Consider the following 10,782-nt stretch of genomic DNA (forward strand, 5'->3'; position numbering starts at 1 on the left):
GCATCTCCACCCGCCTCTTTTCACTGGATCGTAATGAATGGAGGAGAAAGGGAGGGAGAGAGAGAGAGAGAGAGAGAGAAGAAGAAGAAAAAAAGCGGCGATGGCAGCGCCTTACCTCACCTCCAGTTCAGTCCGCGCGTGAGAACTACAGTCGTTTAAATGGCATCCTATGACTCATCTACATGAAAACAGACACATCCGGCGCCGGAGCAGACAATTATGTGGCGTTATTCCTCAAAGGATGAGCTCGGGAGTAAGAGGCGGTCACGTGACGTCAGGTCTTCTCTTTACGCACGCACTGCCCCCCCCCCCAGTTGGGTTGTACCCGCCGGGCAGGACCCCGACGAGAACACGGGATTTGTTGCTGGCCTGAACCGACCAATCAGCAGGCGGAAGAAAAAAAAATCTACTAAGCCCCGCCCATCATCGATGCTGTCCACAGTGCTGAAAGTCAATTTGATACAAACATTATTTCACGTCGATAAACCAACCACAACACAGATGCTGCACATCAGTGCTGCACTTTGCAATCGCAGGAAGTGACCACGTTTCTTGTTTTTCATTTCGTATTGCAAAATCAAAAGAGCCATCTTCAATATTGGATGGAAATTAGAAACGAATGGGATAAAACATATATTGGATCAAAGAGACAGTAGAGATATAGGCTATATATATATATATATATTTTTTTTTTAAATAGGATAAAGGACAACTGGTAATGAATTAATTCAAAAGATCTGTGACTTTATAGAAGTTTGTTAAATTATTTGCAAACGCCACCTGACTTCAATCTGTGATTTCGCGTGTTTCAGCTTTTAAACAGCAGGTGGCGCTCAGACGTTAGAGCGACACAGTGACCGATGCTGCTTTCAAGTCCCCTCGTTTTTTTTGTCGTTCCTGCGGTTCCACGTCTACTGTCAGAAAAAGCATTTTGAAGAAATACTATAAATATATTTTTTAAGAAAAAACAAACAGCCTACTTTTTTTTAAACCATAACCGTCCTCACTTGTTTTCTATTTTCTGATTTGTCTGTCGTGTTGCACACCGGAAGTATAGTAATGTTCTCTGCATTAGAACGCATCTCATCCAGAAGCTAAAGCTACTAGCCGTGTGTTGCAGTGCTATGAGTTGAGTCCGACTCAAGGTAAGGCGATAATAAATTACTCTTTGGACACATGTCTGTCAAACAAGCGTGAACAATTACTGTGTTGCAGTCCTAACGTCTCCGGGAACTCAGTCGTCGAGCAGCAAATTATTTGCTATTAAAAAAACACAGAGCAGATGTTTACTTGTAGTAGCTTAGCTAACGTTAGCTGTGGTAACTGCTGGGCGAGTTAGAGAAACAACTTTGTTAACAGTCTTTACTCGCGAATAAAACATCAACGGAACAATTACTGGAATCTTCAGTAATTACAGCCATTGTAACCACAGTGACCGATTCCAGCTGTCCAGTCAACTAATGCCTATATACCTTCGCATCCAGGTGAATGTGTTTAACATGATTAACCAGGTTCACGTGTACAACATCAGACACAAAAGCAAAGGACATGTTTCCAGAACGCATGTAAAATCTAATATTTATTGTGTGAATTCTCTTGCATGTTATTTTTTATTTAATTGGACTCCCAGGGCTTTAAAGCACCCCACCACTAATCCTCATGCGTGCTTTGTCTCACGTACAATTGTCATTTGTAGGTAAATGCCAATTTTGTTTACATTGATTTTGACTTTTATCGATATTGTTTGGAGAGGGGACTTACCTGTCAGCTTTTAGTTTTTTTAGTTGACTTTTCACCCAAATACATACTGTGTGGTTTAATTGAATAAATAGCATTATATTCTAAAGGACAATTATTAACCCCTGACCCCCAGATTGCACCGGTTCCTGCTCCCATCTGAAGTTCCCCTCCAATAATGTGCATTAAAAGTGAAATAAACATACTGATAAAATATTATGAGGGAAAAACTTGCTATATTTTTAAATTGAAATTCAGAGCAATCCCTTGCTGAATCAAGAGGTTAATCAATATTCTGCAAGCCTTATGATCTGTGGAAATTCTACAACACTGGTGTTGTCCTACATGACCGTAAATTAAATATCATGCGTTGCTGGATTACAAACACATTTAGTCATCCGAAGCTTGAAAATTAACATGAATGCACATGAATCTGCACAATAATCTGTGATGGAAATAACAGACATATATCCTCTGATACTTCTGCCAGCTGCTGGATTGTCCTGAGAGGTTTATCTAGCACAAGTTGCTCTTTGGTTTGCTCCCTCTTTGCTCCGCAGTGCTGGGAATGCAGCCGCCGCTGCCACCTGACGCTGTCAGAGAGCTGGTGTGCTCCTGCCTGCACAGAGACCCCGTCGCAGCAGACCTCCGCTGCAGCCTGTTTGTCGCCGCTGCACAGAGCTACAAGAGAGACTCTTTGCTCAGACCTTTCCCTCCTCGATACATCAGCAGTGACCATAAGGAGTTCGAGGAGCTGGTAAGAGCTTCAATGGAGACTCTCTCTGGTGGTCGCCAAGTTTAAATAGTAAAAGTTAAAGTGTGCTAATTTTAGATATCTTTAGAAATTGATCTTTTTTGACCACAGTTCAGGAATAATTAAGTTTGATATTATGATATCCATACACATGGTGGCAGTAATGCGCCGTTGAATTTGAACTTGTGTCAGTTAATAGCAACCTTGACACTCCAAATTCTAAATATCTCTGTTTAAGTTGCAGGTGAAGTAGTTAAATATCTCCAAAATAAAATCTAGTGTTAATATTATATTTAGATTATGAGAAATGGTAAAGGTTCTTCAAACAAAGCATCAGACTTGGGATTGAAATTGACACGCAACTCATTTGCTGGTGATTTACTTTAAATTACTATATGTATCAGTAATGTTACTCTAAGTTTGAAAGGCAGACATTTTCAGGGTATATATAAAAATGTGTGTGTGTGTATATATATATATATATATATATATATATTGAGCCTCAGCAGCACTAAGCAACTGGTGATCATAATATTCACAAGGATACGACTCACGTCTGCGAAAGGTGCTATATAAATACAATTCTATTCTATATATTTTCTGTTATAATCCATATTAATATTTGTCATGATAGGTTTTTTGGTGAGTTTTCTTTTCTATTTTAAATTTTTTGAGCAATTAGTTTGCACATCTCCACGACTACAATCTCTAATAAATGGGTTTTATTTGTTTTGTTGACTTTCAGGATATTTCCTGTGTACCAAGTACTATGGTTTTTCAAATATCAACATGTTTTGTTTCATGCTTTCACGCAGGAAAAAAGAGCAGCTGGGCTCATTACTGACAAAGCAGAATGACATTCCAGTCCATCCCCCAATAGGAAGCCAATGCAATATCCCATTTATGTTGTGTTTTTATGTTCCGTCTGCTACGTGTCATTGCATAAATCACTAAACCAGGTCGACACTATGAACGTTTAATAACCAATTTTGTTAATTTTTCTGATGATAAAACCAAAACATTTGTCATCAGAATTTTCATTGGCCTTCATGCAAACTTCCCAAAATGTCTTTCTCCAACTTTCTCAAGCTTTTTGTCCCCTGGTTGTCAAACATGAGTAGTGCTCACAGTAGAAAGGGGAAAGAGAGATGCTGACAGGATGGTTAAAAAAAACATGTATATTTTCTGTAGTTAGGCGATGTGAACTCGCTGCCAAGGGTGAGGGAGTTGGTGAGACTACGGCCTGGAGAAGGTGACCATCACCTGGCCCTCGCACACTGGATCCTCTCTTCAAAGAGCTTTGCCGTGAAGACACTACAGAAGGACGAAGTACGTTCGCTGCGAGGACCAATGCACGAAAGTCCCGGTGCTTCACTTTTGTGATTTGTGTTTGTTTACAGTCAACTGCTTTTTTAAATCTCCCCCCCCCCCCACCTAGTATGTCAAGCTCTGTGGCCTGACGGAAGATGAAGGGGTCTCTGCTCCGGTGCCGGACTTCCTGTTTGAGCTGGAGTACTCCGATCAGATGAACGCCAGGTTTGAGAAGACGAGAGAAGGGCGAGACGTCTTCTACGCGTTCCACGGCAGCCGCCTGGAGAACTTTCACTCCATCATTCACAACGGGCTGCACTGTCACCTCAACAAGGTCAGGGAGAAATACTAAAAGCTGGGTTTGTATGGTGACCTGGAGAGACTTGAAAGGTACTTTTTTTTTTTTTTTTTCATTCCAGAACTCTGTGTTTGGAGAGGGGACTTACCTGACCAGTGACCTCAGCATGGCGGTCCTCTACAGCCCCCACAGCAGCGGCTGGAGAGAGAGTCTCCTGGGTCCGCTGTTGAGCTGCGTCGCCTTGTGCGAAATCATCGACCATCCGGACGTGAAGTGCCAGGTGAAGAAAAAAGGTGAGTGTGGTTCGGTCTGGAAACACAGGCGTCGAAATACTGTTCAAGTCAACGCTTGATCCTCCGTTCACAGACTCCGAAATCATCGATCGCCAGCGCTCGCGAGCGAAGAACAGCGAAGGAGGCGACGTCCCGCAGAAGTACTTCGTCGTCACCAACAATCAGCTGCTGAGAGTCAAGTACCTGCTCGTTTACTCTCAGAGGAAGCACCTGTCCAGGTGAGAGAGTCTGGCAGGAAGTGCCGGGGGAGACGTCGTGGCGACGGACTCGGTTCACAAGCCTTTGTGTGATTTGTCTGAAGTAACTCGTCTTTCGTCTTTCTTCGTCAGACATTCCCACCGCAGCTCGTGGCTCCTCAGACACCACTTTGCCGTCATGATGAGTCTCTACCTTCTGCTGCTCGTCTTCATCGGTGCCTTGAACTCCAGCAGCTTCGTGTCGTTCTGGAACCGACTGTTCAGGTGACGGCGGCTGCAGCAGGACTTGACCGCCTGGACGTTTGGATCCCGCAGTGCCTTCCTGATCACTGGGACCGGAGGCAAAGTCTAAACCTTTTATGCACCTTTATACTGTTTTCTTTCTACTGTAGATCTTTTTTTTTTCTTTCTGTACAGCTCGTTTTAATTACTGTTGCTCTAAAAATTCCTTTTTAATTTTCCTTTAAGCAGGCGGGATACTTTTGTGTAATAATTTGATTTAAAATGTGTACGAAGCTTTTCTGTCTTATCGCTGATTTCTGTCTCTGGCTGGTTTTTCTGTCAAGGAAACGGAGGACTTCTTGGAAAATTAGGAGAGCTTTTCAATCATCTTATTTGAAGAATCACAATGAGTAGAGTCACTTTGAACAAGCACCCCGATGCCTGTGGTGGGTTTTTTTGGTTTTTTGTACCTTTTAGTTCCTTTCTAATTGCAAACATTGACGGTGTGAACTTGTTTACGTCCCTGAGCTCCACAATAAATGATTCCTTTCAAATCTGTATCTTTTCTTTCGTGTTTCCGATGACGAAGACAAGTGGAATTTTGAGGGTATTTTTCTTGAAGCTTTTATTCTCGTCCTCGTGTTGGAAATCTATGTGCTGCAGTTCTTAGTCACTCCTGCACATTTACAGTTATATGCTCATGAGAATTAGTCTGGGGTTTTTTTCTCGCCACACTCAGTGTTCTGCAGCCAAAAGAATTACATTTGAGGTTGAATTGGTCTAAAATGAGTCTGGGTGGTTTTTTTACATGGCTCTCTGGGAAAGTATTCACTTTTTCCCCACATTTCATTATTACCTTAATCCACAATGGGTTCATTTTAGTTCTTTCCCTCATAGTTTTATGCACAATATCCCATAATGATCTGATTTCTTTTTGATTTCAAATTTATTGAGGAATAAAAGTACTTTTGAAGGTTTGTTTTTTTTACTTTGGCAGGCCTATTTTGTATGCAGATTACATAAGCAAAATATGGTCTTGTTCCACTGATAGCATACATTATGTAATTACTGTGTAATTTTGTAACTATTCTAATAGACTCTGGAATGAAGGGCAACACTGTTGGACAAAAGTAGTGTTCATGCTTTTTCCATGGGTGAATCTTTTGAAATCTGGAGGCTTGGGCTGGATTTGTCTTTCAGATCTGGCAACCCTGTGAACTCTGGCACCATGTGTGTAAATATAATAAAAGTGTAACGTGCTCCGAGTTCACTACAACCGTGATAACGTGCAGCACGAGTGAAGAGAATCTGCTTTGATTTGTTTCATGTTTACTCTGATGCAAAATAAAAGGTTCCCAATTCTCCTTCCATCTCCTCACATATATTGGCTTAATCCGATGCTATAAATGCACATTTTCAACTCGAACCATCTTGGTTTTTTTTTTGTTTTTTTCCTTTTCTTTGTCAGACATTCCAGAATTACAGGATTAGTTGGTGACCTTAATTTCAGATACGCTCCAGTGTCACGTCCAGATTGGCGTCCAAGTTGTTTACAGGGTTCGAGCCCCCCCCCCCCCCGTCATAATAATCATGTTGTACTTTTCTATTGTTCTGATGTTTTGTGCTGCATTCAAACGTTAACATGGTTTACCTGTAACAGGGGCACATTTATGGCAGCTGGCACACAGACACCCTCTGTTATCCACTGTTTTTATCAGTGCAAAAAGAAAAAAAAAAGTGAGAAGGATATATGGGATTGATAACGGAGGCGGCTGCTTTGGTCCTAATAGATACCTGCTCCACAGGTGTGTTTTTACGGGCAGAAGCTTGGGAAATGCACAGGAATACGAGCTTGTCCATTAAATGCTGTATGTTATTGTGAGCTTAAATCACCTTAGAATATTATAGGGTACCGCATAACGTCGTGAGAGCACGCAGTTCCACAACGTGCTCAAGTCTCAGGCCTCGTTCTCTATTGGGGGAAAAAACAAACAGTCGTGACTAAACATTATTCAGATGCCACCGTATGTCTGGGATTTGTATGATGAGTCGGATTGAACCGAGCAGGAAAGAAAATTCAGACACGTTTGTTTTGGCTGTGAAATCAATGCCTGTGTTGCGAAATCCTCAAGATAAACTCGTCCCCCTTCAGGAGCGACTCACATTCAAAGGACACAGAACAACCTGCCCATTGTTGGACCACACTTTATTCCCTTTCTGTGCAAGCTTCATTATTGCAGCCTCATAAAACCGTCTGTTATTCAATAACCATCGACTGCGAGAGGGGCAGCGATGGATGAGGGGAGTCACTCACAGGGGAGATTCTCATTCATTAGATTCTCAGATGAGCTTCATTCCACTTCATATTCCTGCTGCAGACTTAATGCAGGTTTCCGAAGACGCCTATTTCATTCATGATTCAACATTGATATCAATGAAGTTGTTGTTGTTGTTGTTGTCCCCTCAGTTCCCCGATATCTCGCTATATATGCGATGAAAGCATAACTGACAAAAGGTTGACACTTTCAATTCGAATATTCTGAATCCTTATAAATATAATCTGCAACTATTCCAGATTCTAATGTTTGGCACACAGTAAATCTTTTCCATTTCATTCCCATGATTAAAAGGTTTCACTGAGTAAATTGAACTGAACTTATTTATTTTCATCATTTATTTTTTTCAGAAATTAAAAAAAAAGAATAAAATAGATCATGACCCTGCAAGCTGGAGATTTCTTCTTTTTTTCTACTTTTTTTCATACTAATGGAAATTAAGCTTTTTTCCAGAAAGAATTGCAAATAATAATAATTATAATAATAAAATAAAAAAAATTATAGTAATCCATGCCTGGACTGGATTTTTGCAGTGATTTTTGCGAAATATGGGGCTGAGAAGGAAAGTGTTTTTGTTTAGACCTCAAGTTTGTAACTCAACTCAAGTTCATCATGATTCCAAGTAATTTTAGAAAATGTGAGAGTAACTGAGACCCTACACGTAAGTGAAGTAAATGTGAAAAGCATTCAGTGTTGTAGAACAAGATCGGCTATTTTAGTCCCATTTTACATCGACTTATTTGCAGTCTTGAAAATATCTTTGAATACAGTTTGTTTAATTGATTATATTAAATATTTGTGTTTATTCCCCATCCTGTATTTACAATAAATGTACAAAAAAAACTTGTGCAGGTTTTACTGTTCAAAGCTTCCAGTAGCACCAGTGACAAAAAACAACAAACCAATACATATATTTTACTCAGCCACCAAATAAAAAAGAAACACATTTGACACAGTATAATACAATAATACAAAAGTTTATTTTTCATACATTTGAATCGCAGGTTTTATAAAGATTAATTTCACATATATAAAAAAAAAAGTTGAATATCTAAAGTTATATTAAAGTTTAAACATAGCTGCCTTTTCTGTCATTTTTTTGCTACATGAGGTCGCGACGACATCCTCGTGGCTTTTTTTTTTTCTTCTCTGACGTGAGCAGTTAACTGGACGAGTTGTGAGCGGCGGGGACGAAACACACAAAGTGACCTCCACTGTTGGTCTGCGGAGAGAAAAACACAGCACACGGTGTTGCAGTGAGAGTTGGTGGGGGGTGTTAAAGTAGGGTGCATGTTTGTCGACGTCCCTCCCTACCTGTAAGTTGCTGTGGCACGCCTGACCGGGTGCTGTGGCCAGGTGGCTATGGACACATTTCCCAAAGTGGTGCAGACAGGTGGAGTCCGACTGGGCGCAGGCCTGAGGGCACGGCGGGCTCTGCAGCAGCAGGCAGCCCGAGCAGGAGGTGTGCTGGCACGAGTCCTGCAGGGAGTTCTTCTCCACAGACACGAACCTACGGAGCAAAAAACATCCACGTTTCTGGTGATAACCGTGTAGCAAACAGGAGATTTGAGACAAAGAAATGCATTTTTTTTTTCCCCCTCCAAAAAGTGGCAATTCCAACTCCAGTTCACCTCGCAGAGCAGATTTTCACCGGGTTGGCCTGACAGAACTCCTTGGTGCACTCGGGGTGACAGCTCTCCGAATCAGCCGGCTCGATCACTGCACAAAAAAAACATGACAAATCCAAAACGTTAAGAGTCACGGGGAACATGAAGACATAGTAGATCCACACTGGTAGCGTCTGATATTGTATCAATAATGGTGACAACTCTTTTCACCAGGGGAAGATAAGAGGAGTAATTAAGGCTTAACGGTGTGCAGAAACCTTTGAATCAAAGGAATCCTTGACCACACTATCACTCTTCACAGCTCGTAAAACAAGATTTATCACATTGGCACCGTTCCCACTACTATGGATGTATTTGTTTCTACGTTTATTCTGAAGCCAGGGGGGTGAGTTTTCACACTTTATGGTATATCTATGTATTTTTGTAGGTCTGGGCTTCTTTTCAAAGTCGCTTTACTGAATCTTACTTTGTGAAATGACACATTTTTACAATGACCCGACAATGTTTTTGATGCATAAAGTATTAAACATAGTATCAATTAAAAAGATAAATCAGAACAAAAAATATCAAATATCTTAAAGATTGCATTTTCTTGTCTTTGATAGATCTTTGCTTTGTAAGATTTATTTTTTTAAATAAAGAAAATGTCTTCTTTGTGCTTCAAACCTTTTTTCAAATTCATCATTTGGGTATAAATATGGTATTTGAAAATTACACACAGTGTTTTTTGGGGATTTTCTTCAATGTTGAACCAAGAAATCATTTGTCTTTACGTGTGTGGTAGCATGACTTCATGAACAGAAATCATTACACATGTCACAATTTCAATATCTTTCTGAGAATGTCTGCACTTTGTGTCCAATATTGTCAAATTGCAGGCAAAAAACAAAAAACAACAACCCCTGAATGAATTCTAACCTCACCTGCTTTGCAGATGCCTCTGCGTTCTGCCTCTGGCTTGTCATCCCCTGCTTCCTGGTAGACGCACACCAGACCCTCATCGCACTTCCCCAGATAGTCCCAGGTTCCTCCGCAGCTCTCCCCCTCCGTCCTGGCGCACACGGGACAGCAGCCGCAGATGCCCGTCGTGACGCCGCCCTTGCACTGGAGCCTCAGTGCCCGGCGGGTGGAGCAGTGTATCCTCTCGCAGGGTGGGCAGTGGAGAGCCTGCAGCTGCAGAGAGTCCCCCGTGGGCATTTCCTCCGACCCCAGTGCCCCCAGGAGGGCGCTCAAAAAGAAGAGCACTCGCATCGTTCGCACTCCCCGACGTTGTCCTGAGCTGAGACCGACCCGCCGTCGGCCTTTATACTCGGTGGGGCCCCATGAGATATCACACCGGCGGGGCCTCGTAGTTTATGAGCCACAACCTCCACCCCCCACCAGCAGCCAATGGATGAGGGCAGGGGGGGTTTACTCGGGGTGGATTTAGTCTAAACGCACAGTTAATTATCCCCCACATCTTATCTTCACACTATCGACAGTGTGATTTTGTTTTGAAACAACCCCCCCCCCCCCCCCCCCCCCCCCACCTGAGCACTGTTAGATAAGTATGATGAAGGTGGAATGACTGGCCCCTTTTGTATTTGGAGTCACATGACCTCTTGAAGGGGCAATTCAGTGCACACCTGCAATCAGGTAATGGCCTATTTCTCAAAAGAACAAAAGGATGAAGGCATGAGCAGGTTATCTGATCAGGACATCTCGTAAGTTTAGTATCTCAGAATAAAAAACTCTGGCAGGTTGTGTGGAAGTCAATAAAAGATGGTCTCTCTCTCTCTCTCTCTCTCTCTCTCTCTCTCTCTCATTTCGGTCTTTGCAGCAAAGCTGCAGGTTTTCACTTCAGTTCTGCTTATCTTTAACAATCACGCTCATTTTAAAAGGGTACAAAAGAGAAAAAAAGTAGTAATTTTCATAATACAGTCAATCTTAACATAATTTCATTCAAAAAACAAACAAACAAACAAACTAAAATAATATTTCCTACCCAGGTAAAGCTTTTAATGGTC

The 10,782-nt window shown here is 41.7% G+C and overlaps 1 protein-coding gene across 1 annotated transcript; it reads left to right on the forward strand.

The window, feature by feature from the left end:
* The first annotated feature begins 951 nt into the window (after positions 1-951).
* On the forward strand, positions 952-5,360 carry parp16 (poly (ADP-ribose) polymerase family, member 16). The gene is made up of 7 exons (XM_080504674.1): positions 952-1,145; positions 2,298-2,494; positions 3,683-3,820; positions 3,930-4,136; positions 4,222-4,393; positions 4,467-4,611; positions 4,723-5,360. The coding sequence occupies exons 2-7, from the start codon at positions 2,306-2,308 to the stop codon at positions 4,856-4,858; spliced, it is 987 nt and encodes a 328-aa protein (XP_080360800.1). The 5' UTR covers positions 952-1,145; positions 2,298-2,305; the 3' UTR covers positions 4,859-5,360.
* Positions 5,361-10,782: the final 5,422 nt, after the last annotated feature.

Source organism: Blennius ocellaris, assembly GCF_963422515.1.
Source record: "Blennius ocellaris genome assembly, chromosome: 11".
Lineage (NCBI taxonomy): Eukaryota > Metazoa > Chordata > Actinopteri > Blenniiformes > Blenniidae > Blennius > Blennius ocellaris.